Raw genomic sequence first — 20,273 nt, 5'->3', positions numbered from 1 at the left:
GCAAGGATGCGGCGCGTTATCCGTTATTACCTAGGCAACGAGGCTTAGGCAGCATCCGAAGATTTCCAGCAACTACTTCTGCGCACGCGCAAATTATCTCCGTTTTCCGCAGAACGTGTTTCTCACGGGATTTGGCCCGTGGGCTGCCCCGTAGTAGGAGGTGTGGTAGAACAGGAGTCGTAGAAAGAAAGTGGATTGCGATTGGTTCCTACTTCATTTTCCCGGAACTCAGTGGGCGTCGCGCCAGGGCTGCTGGAGTGTAGCAGGCGGCTGCCGTATCTCCGAAAGCCGGCATGCCTCGGTATGCGCAGCTGGTCATGGGCCCCGCTGGCAGCGGGAAGGTGAGGATCTAGGGGGACAGGGAGAGGAGAGAAAAGTAGGAGTTCGTGGCAGGCGGGAGGGTGGGTCCTGAGTGAGCCGGCGGGTGTACGTATTGGAAACCCTGAGACCCTACGCAACTCATTTCAGCTCTCTGGCTTCACGTTCTATTTTGTTGTTTTGAAAGGGAAATGATGGTAGTTGTTAATATCTATTGGATACTTACGCTCCAGGCAGCAGATTAAACGCCTCGCTTATTTCTACAACAGCCCTGTAAGAGAGATAGCATTATTCTCATTTTACGGAAAACGAGACACAGAAAGGTAAAGGTTGTTTGTTTGTTTTTTTTGCCCAGGATCGCACAGCTAGTAAGTTACAGCAAAAATTTAAATCTAGTTTTGTCTAAACTCTAGAATCCGGCCCTGTCTCGTTCCCAGGAGGGTAAAGTGGGGTCTCGTTAATTACTCTTTCTCAGAACTTGGGACGTGGACTTTTGGTATTTAGGGATTTAAAGGGCATTTAAGTGGTACATGGACCCAACATGAAGGAGCATCGGATCATTATTGAGGAAATTGTTCCTTTTTCATTTCTCTTTCAGTTCTTCACTTTGCATGTAGGAGAAATTGTGTTCAGTGCTAGTGTATCTTCAGCACTTTTTGGTCTTGAACTCTCGACCTCAGGTGATCCGCCCACCTTGGCCTCCAAAGTGCTTGGATTACAGGTGTGAGCCACCACGCCCAGCCATCTTCAGCACTTTTTAAAACTCCAAGTCTTTTCAGAAAGCAGTTCTTAGACTCAGAGCTTTTTTTTTTTAAATTGGCTGAGACGGGAGTCTGGCTCTGTAGCCCAGGCTGCAGTGCAGTGGCGCGATCTCGGCTCACTGCAATTGCCTCCGGTGTCCCCGGTTCAAGCAATTCTCCTACCTCAACCTCCCAAGTAGCTGGGATTACAGGTTTGAACCACCATGCCCAGCTAATTTTTGTATATTTTAGTAGAGATGGAGTTTCATCGTGTTGGCCAGTCTGATCTTGAACTTCTGACTTCCTGATTCTCCCGCCTCGGCCTCCCAAAGTGTTGGGATTACAGGCATGAGCCACCACGCCTGGCTTAATTTTAGCTAAAATTAAGAGCATTTAAAAGTTTTATATAATTTTATGTCTGACTTCACGTTATATCACATATAACTGGTTTTCAGTTTACAATAGGGATAAAATTTTTTCTTGTAAACAATACTAAGGGAATGTTAGCAACATTCAAATACAGTGGGAATGGTGAAGATATGGATCAAATAACATGTGTGGGAAACATAGCCAGGCGTAGTGGCTCACGCCTATAATTCTATCACTTTGGGAGGCAGATGTGGGCGGATCGCCTGAGCCCAGGAGTTTGGGACGAGCCTGGGCAACATGGCAAAACCCTGTCTCTACAAAAAAATGCAAAAATTAGCCAGACCTGATGGCAGTCACCTGAAGTACCAGCTTCTCAGGAGCCTGAGGTGGAAGGATCACTTGAACCCAGGAGTTTGAGGCTGTGGTGAGCTGTGATCCTGCCACTGCACTCCAGTCTGGGTGACAGAGTTACTGTCTCAAATATAAAAAAGAAGTGAGGGAAACACTAGAGTCTATGGAGGTGTCATGTGGCTGCAGTCTTTAACAAACACATTATTCTAAGCTGTTGCCTTATTCTGGGTAAAAGACATGTACATGTAACTAAGATGTGGCTTTCATCTTACCCAGAGTCTGTAGTCTTTTGGGGAAGACAAGTAAATAACCTGTCAATTAAGATACAGTGTGATGTGGCCAGGTGTGGTGGCTTAAGCCTGTAATCCTAGCACTTTAGGAGGCTGAGGCCAGGAGATCACTTGAACCCAGGAGTTCAAGACCAGCCTGGGCAACATGGTGAAACCCTATCTCTACCAAAAATACAAAAATTAACTGGGCGTGGTGGCGAGAGCCTGTAGTCCCAGCTACTCTGGAGGCTGAGGCTGGGGAATCACTTGAGCCTAGGAGGTCAAGGCTGCAGTGACCTATTCCAGACAGAGACAACAGTATTTGTAAAGGCACTAAGAGAACAGCCACCTCCAGACATTTTTTTTTTTTTTTTTTTGAGACAGAGTCTCGCTCTGTTGCCAGGCTGGAGTGCAATGGTGCAAACTTCGCTCATGGCAACCTCCGCCTCCTGGGTTCAAGCGATTCTCCTGCATCAGCCTCCTGAGTAGCTGGGACTACAGGTGCACACCACTACACCCAGCTAATTTTTGTATTTTTAGTAGAGACAGGGCTTCACTATGTTGACCAGGATGGTCTCGATCTCTTGACCTCATGATCTGCCCGCCTCGGGCTCCCAAAGTGCTTGGATTACAGACATGAGCCACTGTGCCTGGCCCAGACTATTTATTGACCTTGATGTTCCTTCATCTTGGAATGCTCTTTTCCCCTTGGGTTGACAAGCTCATTCTCATATACTCAGATATCCTCTACTCAGAGACATCATCCCTGACCATCCTACCTAAACCTTTGTTTGTACTGTATAAATCCTGGTAGAGATACTGTGTTAGGTATTATACTATGTAACCAGAAATCTTGCCTATAAATACCGGTTGTCACATGTTAGAGCAGTAAGGAGCCTTAGTGATTATGGAGGACATCCCAGTTAAAGACAAGAAAGTTGAGGGGCAGAGTGGAGAAGTAACTTCCCCAGAGTTACCCATGAGTCTAAGTCAGGTTTGTATCTGCAGCCCAGTCAGGTGTCTTTTCCCTTGTTTTCAGTCAGCCTCTTGGTTGTTTTGTTTGTTTGTTTGTTTTTTGTTCTCTTGGTTGTTGAAGGCATAGTTTTTACTTTAGTGGATAGTATTCCAGAGTATGGAGGGTAGTCCTACACTACCTATTGCTTTAACCTCTCACAATGCCTTGTATGTTACAGAGTACCTACTGTGCCACCATGGTCCAGCACTGTGAAGCCCTCAACCGCTCTGTTCAAGTTGTAAACCTGGATCCAGCAGCAGAACACTTCAACTACTCCGTGATGGCTGGTAAGTCCTGACTAGAGGCTTCTCACACCTTCAGGAACAGTAAGGACTGGGGAGGCAGTGAGTGAGTACTGGCTGCTTAGCACAGAAACTGAGAAATTACTTCTTATAGTCTGGATCCCTGGTTTTATGGTAAATAGCATGAGCTTGTCATTTGGTTATATCTGTTCATGGTGATGTGTGTGACAGTATCCTTTCTTGGTCTTTGACACAGATTTTAAAAGTAAATGGAAGCCTCCCTCATCACCCCTTCATTGTGTCCCTTTCATGCTTAGTCCTTTTGTAGTGAATCATGTGGTATATTGCTGATCTCTGTAAGTCAGGATCCTGGGTTTGTTTGTTTTTTCAGTTCTTTTAATTTGTTCATTTAAGTGTCTGTTGAATACCTGTTTTATGCCAGACACCAGAATTATAGCAGAGAATAAGACAGACACTATCCCTGCCCTCACCAACCCTTTAGTGGAGGAAATAGCCAATAAACAAAATGATAAACATGTTACAGAATGTGATGACTGCAGATAGGCTCATGAGAAGGACTCATTGGGAGAGGTTGCTTTAGCTAGGGTGGTCAGGGAGGATGATGACTCTGAGGAGGGGATTTTTTTTTTTTTTTTTTTAGAAATAATGTAATTTAAAAGAACTATTTATTGAACTCTACTAATTGTATTTTTTCCCATAGAGTATTGCCATATAAAGTTGAATTTTCAGACTTTGCTTTTTTTTCTTCTAGCCTTTTTATTTTTAATTGCATTTTAGATTTGGGGTTACATGTGAAGAACATGCAAGATTGTTGCATAGGTACACACATGGCAATGTGATTTGCTGCCTTCCTCCCCATCACCTATATCTGGCATTTCTCCCCATGCTATCTCTCTCCCCAACTCCCCACCTCCCGCTGTCCCTCCCCTGTTTTCCCCCAACAGACCCCAGTATGTGATGCTCCCTGAGGAGGGGATCTTTGAGCCTAGACCTGAAGGATGGTAATACGCTCCTCAGACTGGGAAAAGGCCTTCCAAAACGAGGGAACATTTAGATCAATAAATATGCTAAGCTGGTTATGGGAACATGTACCTATAGTCCTAGCTACTTGTAAGGCTGAAATGAGAGGATTGCTTGAGCCCAGGAGTTCAAGTCTAGCCTGGGCAACATTGCAAGATGCATCTCTGAAAAATAAAATACAAAAATAAATAGCCTGGGGTTAGAAAGGGTTTGGTATGCTCCAGGAAGGCCAAGATGTCAGTGAGCTGAAACATAATAACTGAAAGAAAGAAGTGGGTAGGGGCTAACAGGACATGAGAAGATGGGATTTTATCCTGTTGACAGTGGGCTGCCACTAGAGGGTTTTAAGCAGAGGAAAGGATTGACATCTGATACATGTTTTGGGGGTTTTTTGCCTTTTTTTGAGACAAGGTCCAGCTCTGTCACCCAGGCTGGAGTGCAGTGATGCAACTTCTGCCTCCTGAGCTGAAGCCATCTTCCCAGCTCAGCCTCCCAAGTAGCTGGGACTGTGGGCACATGCCACCATGCCTGGCTAATTTTTGTAAATTTTTTTTTTCTGGTAGAGATAGAGTTTCACCATGCTGCCTAGGCTGGTTTCAAACTCTTGAGCTCAAGCAGTCTGTCTGCCTTGACCTCCCAACGTGCTGGGATTAGAAGCATGAGCCACTGCACCCAGCCTTGGTTTTGTTTGTTTGTTTGTTTGTTTTCTTGAGACAAGGTCTCACTCTGTCACCAAGGCTATAGTAATCATAGCCCATTGCAGTCTCAACCTCCTGGGCTTAAGCAATACTTTTGCCTCAGCCTCCCAATCCCGAGTAGCTAGAACTATAGGCACATACTATCATGCCCACGTAATTTTTATATTTTTTGTAGAGGTGGGGTTTCACCATGTTTCCCAGGCTGGTCTGAAACACCTGGGCTCAAGCGACCTACCCACCTTGACTTCCCAAAGTGCTGGGGTAATAGGCGTCAGCCACCGCACTTGGGCTGATTTATGTTTTAAAAAGTAACTCAGAGATCCAAGATGGCTGATTACTAGCAGCTCAGGATGTAGCTCCCAGTGAAAGCGCAGAGAACCAGAGGACGCCACATTTTCAGACCAATTTTTGTTGCTCACGGACCAGGAGATTCCCAGCAGAGGAGCCCCATGGGTCGCCAGCATGACTCTTGTGGCTGGCGCGGCAATTCTTGGTGCAGATTAAATGGGACTGGGTCCCCTTTTGGTCAATGTTTGGAGCTCCAGGAAGGCAGAGTCACCTATTCAGCTGACTGAAAAAGGGACTCAAGAAGGAAGCCAGACTGGAGATTCCCCCGGCAGAAAAGCACATGAATCTTAACACCGCTGTTTTAGCCGGTGCAGTGGGTTGCTTAGACTCCGGCACTGAGAATGAACAAGTTGGACATCCACTCAGAGACCTAATTTGAAAGTTGGTAATTACAAAGACCACAGGTAGATAAATTTACAATGACGGGAAGAAACCAGCATAAAAAGGCTGAGAATACCCAAAATCAGAATGCCTCTCCCTCTACAGGGGATCACAGTTCCTCATCAACAAGGGAACAAGGCCTGATGGAGAATGAGTGTGTTCCATTAACAGAATTAGGCTTCAGAAGGTGGATAATAAGAAACTTCTGTGAGTTAAAAGAACATGTTCTAGCCCAATGTAAAGAAACTAAGAACCTTGAAAAAAGGTTTGATGAAATGCTAAAGAGAATAGATAATTTAGAGAGGAATATAAGTGAATTAATGAAACTGAAGAATACAATATGAGAACTCCACAAAGTATGCACAAGTTTTAACAGTCGAATTGATCAAGCAGAAGAAAGGATACCAGAGGTTGAAGACCAACTCAATGAAATGAAATGTGGAGATAAAACTAGAGAAGAAAGAGTTAAAAGCAAAGAGCAAAATATCCAAGAAATATGGGACTATGTGAAAAGACCTAATTTACGTTTGATAGGTGTACCTGAATGTCATGAAGAGAATGAATCCAAGCTGGAAAATATTCTTCAGGATATTATTCAGGAAAACTTTACTAACCTAGTAAGGCAGGACAATACTCAACTTCAGGTAATGCAGAGAACACCACAAAGATATTCCTCAAGTAGAGCAACCCCAAGACACATAATCATTAGATTCACCAGGATTGAAATAAAGGAGAAAATTCTAAGGGCAGCTAGAGAGAAAGGTCAGGTTACCCATAAAGGGAAGCCTATCAGACTCACAGCAGATCTCTCAGCAGAAACTCTACAAACTAGAAGAGGGTGGGGGTCAATATTCTATATCCCCAAAGAAAAGAATTTTCAACCCACAATCTCATATCCAGCCAAACTAAGCTTCATAAATGAAGGAAAAATAAAATTTTTCATGAACAAGCAAGCACTCAGAGATTTCATCACCACCAGGCCTGCTTTACAAGAGCTTCTGAAAGAAGCACTATACACAAAAAGGAACAACCAGTATCGGTCATCCCAAAAACTTACCAAAAGGTAAAGAGTATCTCCATAATGAAGAATCTATATCACCTAATGGGCAAAATAGCCAGCTAGCATTAAACAACAATATTAAACTCACAAATATCAATATTAATCATAAATTTAAATGGATTAAATGCCCCAATCAAAGACACAGGCAAATTGAATAAAAAGTCAAAACCCATTGATTCGCTAAATCCAGATCCATCTCATAAGCAAGGACACACAAAGACTCAAAGGGTTGGTGGAAGACTTACCAATCAAATGGAGAGAAAAAACAAAACAAAACAGGAGTTGTAACTTCCGTCTCTGACAAAATAGACTTTAATAGTAACAAAGACTAAAAGAAACAAAGAAGGACATTACATAATGGTAAAAGGATCAATGCAACAACAGGAGTCAATGATCATAAATATATATGCACCCAATATAAGAACACCCAGATACATAAGACAAGTTCTTAATGACTTAAAAAGGGACTTGGACTCCCACACAAAAATAATGGGAGACTTTGACACCACATTGTTAATATTCGATGGATCAACGAGATTGAAAATTAACAGGGACATCTATGATTTGAACTCAGACCTGGAACAAGTAAACTCAGTAAATATTTATAGAATTCTTCATCCGAGGTCCACAAAACATACATTTTTCTCTGTATCACATTACACCTATTTTGAAAATGACCACATAATTGGAAGTAAATCACTCTTCAGCATTTGCATAAGCATTTGCATGACTTAAGTGACATATTGGTTGGCTGTTTGTTTGTTATTTTCCTCCCTTATTCCTTCCTGTCTCCGCTGTTAAGCACAGTTATCAGCATAAAAGAGGTTTTTTGTTTTGTTTTGTTTTTTTTGAGATGGAGTTTTGCTGTTGTTACCCAGACTGGAGTGCAATGACACGATCACTGCAACCTCCACCTTCTGGGTTCAAGCACTTCTCCTGCCTCAGCCTCCCAAGTAGCTGGGACTACAGGCGCGCACCACCATGCCCAGCTAATTTTTGTATTTTTAGTAGAGACGGGGTTTCACCTTGTTGACCAGGATGGTCTCAATCTCTTGTGATCCACCCACCTTGGCCTCCCAAAGTGCTGGGATTATAGGCATGAGCCACCGCGCCCGGCCAAAAGAGGTTTTTTAATACCTATTTTTAGATTGCACTCCAACCTGGGCAATAGAGCAAGACTCCTGTTCTCTCTCCCCCTTTCTCTTTCTCTTTCTTTAAAAATAAATAAATAAAAAGTAACTCGTGCTCAGATGAAAAATGGACTGTAATGGGTCAAGAGTAGAAGTACAACCTGCACAACTGGGCGCAGTGGCTAACGCCTATGATCCCAGCACTTTGGGAGACTGAGGCAGGTGGATCACCTGAGGTCGGGAGGTTTTTTTTTTTTTCCCATATCTGTCAAATAGCCACTGCACAAATTTTTTTTTTTTTTTTGAGAAAAGAGAAAGAGAAAGAGGGAGAGAGAATGAGAATGTTGCTTTATTGCCCAGGCTAGAATGCAGTCTAAAGATGGGTATTGAAAACCTCTTTTATGCCAATAATTGTGCTTAACAATGGAGACAGGAAGGAATAAGGGAGGAAAATAACAAACAGCCAACCAATATTTCTTTTAAACCTGTGAAATGCTATGCAATTATTGAGGAGTGATTTACTTCTAATTATGTAGTTACTTTTAGAGTAGGTGTGATGTACTGATAAGAATGTATGTTTTGTGTATTTGGGGTGGAGAGTTCTATAAATGTTTACTAAGTTTACTTGTTCCGGGTCTGAGTTCAAGTCCTGGATATCCTTGTTAATTTTCTGTCTCGTTGATCTGTCTAATATTGACAATGTGATGTTAAAGTCTCCCACTATTATTGTATGGGAGTTGAAGTCTCTTTATAAAGTCACTAAGAACTTGTCTTATGTATCTGGGTGCTCCTGTATTGGGTCCGTATATATTTAGGATCGTTAGCTCTTCTTGTTGCATTGATCCTTTCACCATTATGTAATGTCCTTCTTTGCCTCTTTTGATCTTTGTTGCTTTAAAGTGTATTTTATCAGAGGCGAGAATTGCAACTCCTGCTTTTTATTTATTTATTTATTTATTTATTTTTGCTCTCCATTTGGTTGGTAAATCTTCCTCCATCCCTTTGTTTTGAGTCTTTGTGTATCCTTGCATGTGAGATGGGTCTGGATGCAGCATACCGATGGGTTTTGACTTTCCATCCAATCTGCCTGTCTGTGTCTTTTGATTGGGGGATTTAGTCAAATTTAGGATTAATAATAATATATGTGAGTTGAATACTGCCATTTGATGCTAGCTGGCTGTTTTGCCCATTAGTTGATGTAAATTCTTCATTATATTGATGCTCTTTATTTTTAGGTTTATTTTTGGAAAGGCTGATACTGGTCGTTCCTTTCTATGTGTAGTGCTTCTTTCAGAAGCTCTTGTAAAGCAGGCCTAGTGGTGATGAAATCTCTAAGTACTTGCTTGTTCACAAAAGATTTTATTTTTCCTTTGCTTGTGAAAATTAAGTTTGGCTGGATATTAAATTCTGGGTTGAAAGTTCTTTTCTTTAAGGATGTTGAATATTGGCCCCACTCTTCTGGCTTGTAGGGTTTCTGCTGAGAGATCTGCTGTGAGTCTGATAGGCTTCCCTTTGTGGGTAACCTGACCGTTCTCTCTGGCTGCCCTTAGCATTTTCTCCTTCATTTCAACCCTGGTGAACCTGATGATCATGTGCCTTGGGGTTGCTCTTCTTGAGGAATATCTTTGTGGTGTTCTCTGTATTCCCTGGAGTTGAATATTGTCCTGCTTTGCTAGGTTGGGAAAGTTTTCCTGAATAATATCCCGGAAAGTATTTTCCAGCTTGGATTCATTCTCTTCGTCACATTCAGGTACACCTATCAAACGTAGATTAGGTCTTTTCACATAGTCCCATGTTTCTTGGAGACTTTGTTCATTCCTTTTTATCCTTTTTTCTCTAATCTTGTCTTCTCGTCTTATTTCATTGAGTTGGTCTTTGACCTCTGATATCCTTTCTTCTGCTTGATCAATTTGACTGTTAAAACTTGTGCATACTTCACAAAGTTCTCGTGTTGTGTTTTTCAGCTCCATTAATTCACTTATATTCCTCTCTAAATTGTCTATACTCGTTAGCATTTCATCAAACCTTTTTTCAAGGTTCTTAGTTTCTTTGCATTGGGTTAGAACATACTCTTTTAGCTCACAGAAGTGTCTTATTATCCACCTTCTGAAGCCTGATTCTGACAATTGATCACACTCGTTCTCCATCAGGCCTTGTTCCTTTGCTGATGAGGAGCTACGATCCCCTCAAGGAGTAGAGGCATTCTGATTTTGGATGTTTTCAGCCTTTTTGCGCTGGTTTCTTCCCATCTTTTTGGATTTATCCACCTGTCCTCATTTTAATTGCTGACTGTTTCTTTGTTTTCCTTTGGTGGGCGCCCCTCCCCCACAGATCTGGACCTTCCCGGGTTCAGCTGTGCTTGCTGTGAAACTCTCAATCGTCAGTGTTTCCAATTGCTGTTTTTTTGTGGGGGTGGGACCAGCCGAACCTGATCACCTGGCTCCCGGCCTCGGAGCCCCCTTTTTTTCTTTTCCTAATTGAAAGGATGATTCTCTCCCAGGTGCCCCAGTTGTCCACCGAAAAGGCACCGGGATCTATGCAATTTCCCGTGTGGTGACCGCGCCAGCTGAAACAGCTGCGCTGAGATTTGTGGCGCTTTTCTGCCCAGGAGTCTCCTGGGCTGGCTCCCGGCTTCAGTCCCCCTCCCAATCAGCTGAATGGGTGACTGCCTTCTCGGAGCTCCAAACATCAACTAAAAGGGCACCCAGTCCCGCATACTCTGCACTGAGAACCACCGCACAGGGACGCCGGCAAAACAGCCACGCTGGTCAAAAGAGTCACGCTGGCGACCCGTGGGGCTCCTCCACTGGGAATCTCCTGGTCCGTAAGCAACAAAAATTCGTCTAAAAGTCTGGCGTCCACTTAGTCCCTGTGCCTTCACTGGGAGCTGCAACCCTGAGCTGCTGCTAGACAGCCATCTTGGATCTCTCTCCGAGGTCAGGAGTTTGAGACCAGCTTGACCAACATGGAGAAACCCCATCTCTACCAAAAATACAAAATTAGCTGGGTGTGGTGGCACATGCCTGTAATCCCAGCTACTCGGGAGGCTGAAGGAGGAGAACCGAACCCGGAGGCGGAGGTTGCGGTGAACTGAGATGGTACCATTGCACTCCAGCCTAGGCAACAAGAGCAAAACTCCATCTCAAAAATAAAAAAAAGTACAACCTCACTGGGGCTGTTGTAGTTAACTAGATATAAGGGTGGTCATGGTGAAGATATAAGTAAGCAGACGGATTCAGTATATTTGCAAGTTGAATTAACGGCATTTTTGTGGGGGATTGAACCAAAAAAGCATAGGAAAGTAAGGAATCAAGGATGATTCTTACAGCTCTGTTGAGCGTGTGAAAATCATTTCCTGTGGAGGGAGACCGGTCATTTTAGGTTTGAGGACGTTCTCTTTGCACTTACTAAGTGCAAAGAAGAGGCTTTTGATTTCTGTTAATGAGTGAGCAGGTTGCAGGGAGGCACGTTGAAGGGAGAGGAGGAGATGTGAAATGCCTATCTTTGAGGAAAAAAAAGCATTGTAATACTTTGCAACCTTTTGGTTGAAGCAAAGGGAAAGCACTCTAAGCTAGCTTAGTTAAAAAGAAGGTTTAGGATGAGCAGTGTGACTCACACCTGTAATCCCAGCACTTTGGGAGGCCAAGGCAGATGGATGGCTTGAGCCCAGGAGTTCAAGACCAGCCTAGCCAGCATGGTGAAACCCCACCTCTACAGGAAATACAAAAATTAGCTGGGTGTGGTGGCACCTGTATTCCCAGCTACTCAGGAGGCTGAGGTGGGAGAATCGTGTGAGCCTAGGAGGTCAAGGTTGAAGTGAGCATTGATTGTGCCACTGCACTCTAGCTTGGGCAGCAGAGTGAAACTATCTACAAAGAAAGCCAGATTTATTGTCCCAATTTGGATAAGTTAGTTATCGCTGGGGAGGAGTAGGAAGGTGTTATCATTATAAATGTGTCTATGAATGAAGCTCAGTCCTTTGTGAATGGAGAATGTAGGTTTAAGCACAGAAATAAATAAAAACATAAGGTAGAAAATTCTGTTTATTGATTCCCAAAAATTAATAAGAGAATCATACCGGGATTTGTTGAACCCCTCTTGTTAGTTTTTTTTTTTTTTTCTTCTTGAGACTGAGTCTCTCTGCTGCCCAGGCTGGAGTGCAGTAGCACCATCTCGTCTCACTGCAACCCCCGCCTCCTGGGTTCAAGCAGTTCTCGTGCCTCAGCCTCCTGAGTAGCTAGGATTACAGGCACATGATACCACACCTGGCTGATTTTTGTATTTTTAGTAGAGACAGGGTTTCACCATGTTGGCCAGGCTGGTCTTGATCTCCTGACCTCAAGTGATTTGCTTTCCTCAGCCTCCCAAAGTGCTGGGATTACAGCCGTGAGCCATCACGCCCAGCCCCTGTTGGTGATTTTGATACATTATCTCATAGTTCTCATCCTTCTACCCCAGGATGAGAAGGGTGAGACTCCGGGAGATGAAGTATCTTCCCTAGGGTCATTGTGGTAAGAAATTATAATTGATTTTTTTTTTTTTTTTTGGTTTTGTACTTTTTTGGAATAGGTAATACATATTAACATGGTTCATAACACAAAAGTACTGAAGAGTAAGTATACAGGAAAATATCTCCCTCTCAGCTCTGTGTCCCAGCAATCAGCTCCCCTCCATGAGGGCAGCCAGTGTTAACCAATTTCTGGTGTGTCCTTCCATAGCCTGTGCACATAAAATTCAAGAAGTATATGTATTGTCTATGTAGTGAATTTTTGTTTTTTATTAACACCAGTGATAACACTCTTACACAGTTCTGTACCTTGCATTTGTCACTAAACAATATGCCTAGGAGGTTGTATTATTATTAATACTTAAAGAGATTTCCCCCTTTTATGGCTGCATAGTATTCCATTGTCTGGCTGTACAATAATTTATTTGCTCAGTTCTCTATTAATGGACACTGCTACAGTGAAAAACCATGTACATAATTTCCTGCATATGAGTTTTTTATGTAATTGTTAACTTTTATGTTCTATTTCTAGTAAGGATAACAATTGTTGAAGGGACACATGTATAATGGGCCCTATCCATTCTTTTCAGACATTCGGGAACTGATTGAGGTGGATGATGTAATGGAGGATGATTCTCTGAGATTTGGTCCCAATGGAGGATTGGTATTTTGCATGGAGTACTTTGCCAATAATTTTGACTGGCTAGAGAACTGTCTTGGCCATGTAGAAGATGACTATATCCTTTTTGATTGCCCAGGTGAGTCAACAATTTGAATGCATTGTCTTCGTTAAAGTCTTGATAGTTCCATCCTTAGTAGGTGAGACAGGGTTTCACCATGTTGGCCTTGCTGGCCTTGCTGGTCTCGAACTCCTGACCTCAGGTGATTCCCAAAGTGAATCACCTGGGCCTCCCAAAGTGCCGGGATTATAGGTGTGAACTACCATGCCCAGCCCAAATTGTGAATTTTCAACTTGAGCCTAACCTGGCTTTGATCATTTATGACCCTCACTTTTTTCCCCTTGCTTTTAATTGACCTTATATATCCCCACAGAAAAGTATATGTATCATTAGCGTACAGCTTGATGAATGTTCCCAAACTATACTTATCTTTGTAGCACTTATTAATTTTTGTAGAGATAGGGTTTCACTGTATTGCCCAGGTTGGTCTCAAAGTCCTGGGCTCAAGCTATCCTTCCACCTTGGCCTCCCAGATTGCTGGGATTATAGCTGTGTGAGTCATGGCATCTGGCCAATAACACTCATTAATTGGCAGAAAACTAAAATGTGAAGAACCTTAATTTTTCTTTCCTTTTTTTTTTTCTTTTTGAAACAGAGTCTTGCTCTGCTGCCCAGACTGGAGTGCAGTGGTACGATCTCAGCTCACTGCAACCTCTACTTCCTGGGTTCAGGTGATTCTCTTGCCTCACCCTTCCAAGTAGCTGGGACTACAGGCACGTGCCACCACGCCCAGCTAATTTTTCGTATGGTTAGTAGAGGTGGGGTTTCACTATGTTAGCCAGGATGGTCTTCATCTCCTGACCTTGTGATCTGCCCACCTCGGCCTTCCAAAATGCTGGGATTACAGGCATGAGCCACAGTGCCCGGCCTTGTGGTTTTTTTTTTAGACATGGTCTTACTCTGTTGCCCAGGCTGGATTGCAGTGGTGTGATCTCAGCTCACTGCAACCTCCTCTTCCCGGGTTTAAGCAATTCTTGTGCCTCAGCGTCCCAAGGAGTAGCTGGGACTATGGGCGGACACCACCACATCTGGCTAATTTTTTTTTTTTTTTTTAATTTTAATTTCAATTTTTGTTGAGATGGAGTCTCACTCTGTCGCCCGGGCTGGAGTGCAATAAATGGCGCAGTCTTAGCTCACTGCAACTTCCGCCCCCCAGGTTCAAGCATTCTCCTGCTTTAGCCTCCCAATTAGCTGGGTTACAGGTACCCACCACCATGCCCAGCTGATTTTTGTATTTTTAGTAGAGAGAGGATTTCACCATTTTGGCCAGGCTGGTCTTGAAATTCTGATCTCATGATCCACCCACCTCCCCCTCCCAAAGTGCTGGGATTACAGGCGTGAGCCACCACGCCCAACCATTTTCCTGTGTTTTTAGTAGAGATGGGGTTTCACTATATTGGCCAGGCTGGTCTTGAACTCCTGGCCTCAAGTGATTTACCCACTTCAGCCTCCCAAAGTGCTGGGATTATGGGCATGAGCCACTCTGCCTAACCCATAGAACCTCATTTCCTACGTAAAACTGAATAGTTTGCTTGGGATTCCTATGGTGGCAGTACCTTAGGTTTTATGATTGCGTTGAGAGGCTGTGGGCTCCTTAAAAATGTGTTGGCTTTTATTTTTATCCATCTTATGGGGAAACTCTGTTACCTCTAACATATTTGCTGTTTCTTAAATTCTTGCAATACTCTTTATGTAGGTCAGATTGAGTTGTACACTCACCTGCCTGTGATGAAACAGCTGGTCCAGCAGCTCGAGCAGTGGGAATTCCGAGTCTGTGGAGTTTTTCTTGTTGATTCTCAGTTCATGGTGGAGTCATTCAAGGTCTGAACCTAATTCTCTTATAGATTTTTTTTTTTCTTTGAGACAGTCTTACTCCATTGCCCAGGCTAAGTGCAGTGGCATGTTCTCAGCTCACTGCAAACTCTGCCTCCCAGGTTCAAGTGATTCTAGTGCCTCAGCCTCTCAAGTAGCTGAGATTACAGGCATGCGCCATCATGCCTGGCTAATTTTTGTATTTTTAGTAGAGACAGTGTTTTACCATGTTGGCCAGGCTGGTCTCAAACTCCTACCCTCAAACCTCAAGTGAGCTGCGTTCCTCAACCTCCCAAAGCCTCTTACAGATTTTTTTTAACTATGAGTACAAGCAGATGACAATTTCCTTTAATTATTGTGTGATTATGGATATTTCACAAACAATTCCAGAATTACTTAGTATCCCTTTGTTATTAAATTATCATGATAATATGTTATAACTCAAAAGTAGTAAATTAAGGTATCGTAGAGATTTAGGAGGAACTAAGAGAAGATACTGAGGTGGCCAGGCACAGTGGCTCACACCTGTGATCCCAACACTTTGGGAGGTCAAAGTGGGAGGACTGCTTGAGCCTAGGAGTTCCAGTCCTGCCTGGGCAACAGTGAGACCCTGTCTTTACAAAAAAAATACAAAAATTAGCCAGGTGTTGTGGCTTGGGCCTGTAGTCCCAGCTACTTGGGAAGGAGGATTGCTTGAATACAGGAAGTGGGAGGATCGCTTGAGTACAGGAAGCAGAGGTTGCCATGACTGAGATGGCCAAGATAGCACCATTGCATGCCAGCCTGAGTGACAGAGCAAGAAAAAAACTGAAGCAGATAACTATTTAGCTATTTTATAAAAGTCTATTTTAATTTTCTGAGGACTTTTTGTCCAGTTTATGAACTATCTAGATCAAATTTTATTTTATTAGCTCTTAAGGAATATTAGATGGGAAAAGAAATTAAAATGCTGTCTAAATTGACATTTGTGATCACTGTATGTTATCTACATCTTCCCTCACCTTTGGGAACCAAGAGTCAAACACCTAATTAGGGAACATTTTTTTCTGTATGGCTAGCATTTCTTTTAATAAAGTACAAATAATTTTGCCTTTTCCACATGTTCTGAACTAGAATTTCTTTCTTTTTTTTTTTTTGAGACTGAGTTTCACTTTTTTTGCCCAGGCTGGAGTGCAGTAGCATGATCTTGGGCCACTGCAACCTTCACCTCCTAGGTTCAAATGATTCTTCTTCCTCAGCCTCCCGAGTAGCTGGGATTACAGGCACTTGCCATCACACCTGGCTAATTTTATATTTTTAGTAGAGACAGGGTTTTGCCATGTTGGCCTGGCCGGTCTTGAACTCCTGACCTCAGATGATTGCTCACCTCAGCCTCCCAAAGTGCTGGTATTAAAGGCATGAGCCACCATGCCCAGCCTGTATTTCTTTTATTTAGGCCAATTCTGTTTCAGTGAGGAATAGAAGCCTCTTTGTGCAAAGACCAGGTAACTTTGTTGGCAACAGTCAGTTCATCTTCCCTTTTCTGTTTCCTCCTTCAGTTTATTTCTGGCATCTTGGCAGCCCTGAGTGCCATGGTCTCTCTAGAAATTCCACAGGTCAACATCATGACAAAAATGGATCTGCTGAGTAAAAAAGCTAAAAAGGAAATTGAGAAGTGAGTTCACTGTTCTTCCATTATTATCAGATCTCAATTGCAGAGATGAACCTTCTGTTTTATTTAGATGGAAAATTTGGTTGGTTTATAAACCTAGTCTCCTAAATTCATCAGTCTTTCTATCTTTTAAAGGTTTTTAGATCCAGACATGTATTCTTTATTAGAAGATTCTACAAGTGACTTAAGAAGCAAAAAATTCAAGAAACTGACTAAAGCTATATGTGGACTGGTAAGCTTTTAAAGTTTGGATTTTTTGGCCAGGTACAGTGGCTCATGCCTGTAATCCTAGCACTTTGGCAGGTCAAGGCGGGAGGATTGAGTCTAGGAGTTCAAGACCAACCTGGGTAACATAGTAAGACCCTATCTCTTAAAAAAAAAAAAAATTAAAAATTAGGCCGGGTGCAGTGGCTCACGCCTGTAATCCTAGCACTTTGGAAGGCTGAGAAGGGTGGATCACCTGAGGCCAGGAGTTTGAGACCACCCTGGCCAACATGGTGAAACCCTGTCTCTACTAAAAATACAAAAAATATATACATATAGCTGGGTGTGGTGGTGCACACCTGTAATTACAGTACTCAGGAGGCTGAGGCAGGAGAATTGCTTGAACCCAGGAGGCAGTAGTTGCAATGAGTGGAGATCACACCACTGCACCCTTGGCAACAGAGAGAGACATTGTCTCAAAAAAAAAAAAAAAAAAAAAAGTCTGGGCTCAGTGACTCACCCCTGTAATACCAGTACTTTCGGAGTCTGTGGTAGGTGGATCACCTGAGGTCAGGAGTTCAAGACCAGCCTGGCCAACATGGTAAAACGCTGTTTCTACTAAAAAATATAAAAATTACCCAGGTGTGGTGGCAGGCACCTGTAATCTCAGCTACTCAGGAAACTGAGGCAGGAGAATTGCTGGAACCCAGGAAGCAGAGGTTGCAGTGAGCCGAGATCTTGCCAGTGCAATCCAGCCAGGGCTGACCACAAGACTCCATCTCAAAAAAAAAAAAAAAAAAAAAAATTAGCCAGGTATGGTGCCTGCACACCTGTAGTCCTAGCTACTCTGGAGGCTGAGGTGGGAGGATCCCTTGAGCCTGGGAGGTCAAGACTGTAGTGAGCCATGATCGTGCCACTGTGTTCTAGCCTGGGTGACAGAGAGACCCTATCTCATAAAAAGAAAAAAAAATTTTTTCCTAAACATCTGGTCGAGTGTTTGTTTGCCTGTGTCCAGTCATTAGCCACCTTTATAAAAAGCACAGTCCAACTCTATTTTCTACAAAGTGGAGGAGGGAAAAGGGCTGTGGGCTGGTCAGTCAGAAGTTTAATTTAGAAGTAGTTATTGGTGATGGCCAATAAATTAACTAACATGTCATTATTTCACATTATTTGGAGAGTTCAGGACTGTTTGTATACCTGTGAAATTTCCGGTGGTGGTTGAATTCAGATAAATACCCATAAAACAGTGTCTAGTTAAAGTAATAAGCTAACAAGTATTCTAGCAGATCAGAAGTCAAAAAAATCAGTGATTTACTGTGTCTAGCTGTCCCTCCTCTCCTTCCCCTAAACACATCACTGTTTTTAATTAGAAGTACAAATGGTTATAAAACTCAAATATAAGTTGAAAATTATGTATTTTGCCCAACTTCAGAATGGACTTTTCTTGAAATCCCCACCTTGTAGATTGATGACTACAGCATGGTTCGATTTTTACCTTACGATCAGTCAGATGAAGAAAGTATGAACATTGTGTTACAGCATATTGATTTTGCCATTCAGTACGGAGAAGACCTGGAATTTAAAGAACCAAAGGTAATTTCTGATTGGGGATGTTTGTTAGCTTTTGATAAAACTATTTGTCAGCACTCACTGGACTCTTGCATATACAAGTGACTCCTTAAATTAGTTTTTTGTCTTATTGATAGCAGTTACCTGGGCTTTTCTGGGTGATCTCTGAAATTGACACTGTCCTCTACAAGTGGTATCACGTTTACTCTACTTTTGTTGAGGCAGAATGATGAAACCTCTGTGTACCCAGACCTTGGGTGTATGTTTAAAGAGGAGGTGAAATTGGGCTGCCTTCACATAAGTCATTGAGAAGGCTAATGACAGTATCAGCAAAGCATTTTTGTTTCAGTTTTTTTCCTGACCACCAGGCTACCAGGGAGGTAAAGCACTCTCACGGCAAATTAGCCGAGAATCATTGTGAATGTAAATTCAAATGAGAAATGCTTCTTAGATAGAAGCACATTAATTTACTACATATCTGGAAAAACTGTCAGTCATGACTTTTCTTACTATTAATAGTTACCTATAAGCAACACCTGGAGCTGGTGCTGGATAATTAGTTCCACATAGGATATTACCTGAAAAATATTTAAACAACATACTAGTTCTAACTGAAGGGAAATTAATATATTTTCTATTTTGTGTTTCCATTGTGTCAGGAACGTGAAGATGAGTCTTCTATGTTTGACGAATATTTTCAAGAATGCCAGGGTGAATGAAGAGTTTACTACAAAGTAACCATCTATACATGAGGAGCTTGTGGCGAAACAAGCAGAACATTCTTCTCTTCAAAGGGTGCAAGAGTAGAAAGCTACCTATTTTAATGAAAAAAGTAATACTTCATTCTTTATCAGCTGCATGCCTGAATCAAGTTTTTAATTATCCTGAAACTGCTGCTGTTTAAAGTGGAATATTTTAGTAGTATTATAACAGCATCACTTGAGATTTTGTAAGTCAAAATTGAAATGAATGCACATAGATTTGTGTGTAATATAAATCTGCACCTGAACTAAGGGTAAGGCTAGTCTAACGTTTTCACTTTTTGTGTTGTTTTTGAGATGCAGGAATTACTGTAACAAAATATGTATGTCTGAAGGGGAAAAGTTGGAAGGATATACATAAGACATTGCTTATCTGTACCTTCCCATTTTCCTATATTGAAAATGTATAATATTTATATAACTTAAAAAGGAAAAGTAACTGTTTTGAGATACTTATGTATATATATATAAAAGAAACAAAGGTTTTTAATCATTCTTGGTCCTAGATAACAAGTACACCACAGTGTCTAACTTGATTCATTTTAATTAAAGAAGCAAAGTGTGACCAGGCGTGGTGTCTCACGCCTGTAATGCCAGCTCTTTGGGAGGCTGAGGTGGACGAATCACCTGAGGTCAGGAATTCAAGACCAACCTAGCCAATGTGGTGAAACTTCATCTCTACTAAAAATACAAAAAATTAGCTGGGCATGGTGGCTTATGCCTGTAATCCCAGCTACTTGAGAGGCTGAGGTGGGAGAATCGCTTGCACCCAGGAGGTGGAGGTTGCAGTGAGCCAGGGTCACACCATTCCACTCCAGACTGGACAACAGAGCAAGATTCCATCTCAAAAACAAACAACAAAAACGCAAAATGTAAGGACCAAGGACCTATAGGCATCAGTGGTAGCTTATGCCTGGGGGCCCAGGCTAGAGGGAAGGGCCAGGTGTCTACACCACTGCCCACTCAACGAGGAGCATGATGAGTGGGCAGCATGAGGATGTGCTGTGCTACTTGGGGACTTTCCTGTGACCCTTACAGGATGGAGAGTGGAAACAGCCTGATCTCCC

The 20,273-nt window shown here is 42.5% G+C and overlaps 1 protein-coding gene across 1 annotated transcript; it reads left to right on the top strand.

Moving 5' to 3' along the window:
- The first annotated feature begins 230 nt into the window (after positions 1-230).
- GPN3 (GPN-loop GTPase 3) lies at positions 231-19,696 on the top strand. Its single transcript, XM_078337266.1, has 8 exons — positions 231-341; positions 3,241-3,349; positions 13,060-13,227; positions 14,906-15,030; positions 16,560-16,675; positions 16,808-16,904; positions 18,341-18,469; positions 19,105-19,696. The coding sequence occupies exons 1-8, from the start codon at positions 294-296 to the stop codon at positions 19,162-19,164; spliced, it is 852 nt and encodes a 283-aa protein (XP_078193392.1). The 5' UTR covers positions 231-293; the 3' UTR covers positions 19,165-19,696.
- The last annotated feature ends 577 nt before the right edge of the window (positions 19,697-20,273 follow it).

Source organism: Callithrix jacchus, chromosome 9 (genome assembly GCF_049354715.1).
Source record: "Callithrix jacchus isolate 240 chromosome 9, calJac240_pri, whole genome shotgun sequence".
In the NCBI taxonomy this organism is placed as follows: Eukaryota; Metazoa; Chordata; class Mammalia; order Primates; family Cebidae; genus Callithrix; species Callithrix jacchus.
The sequence above is the reverse complement of the archived record's forward strand: the minus strand, read 5'-3'. Positions and strand labels throughout refer to the sequence as shown.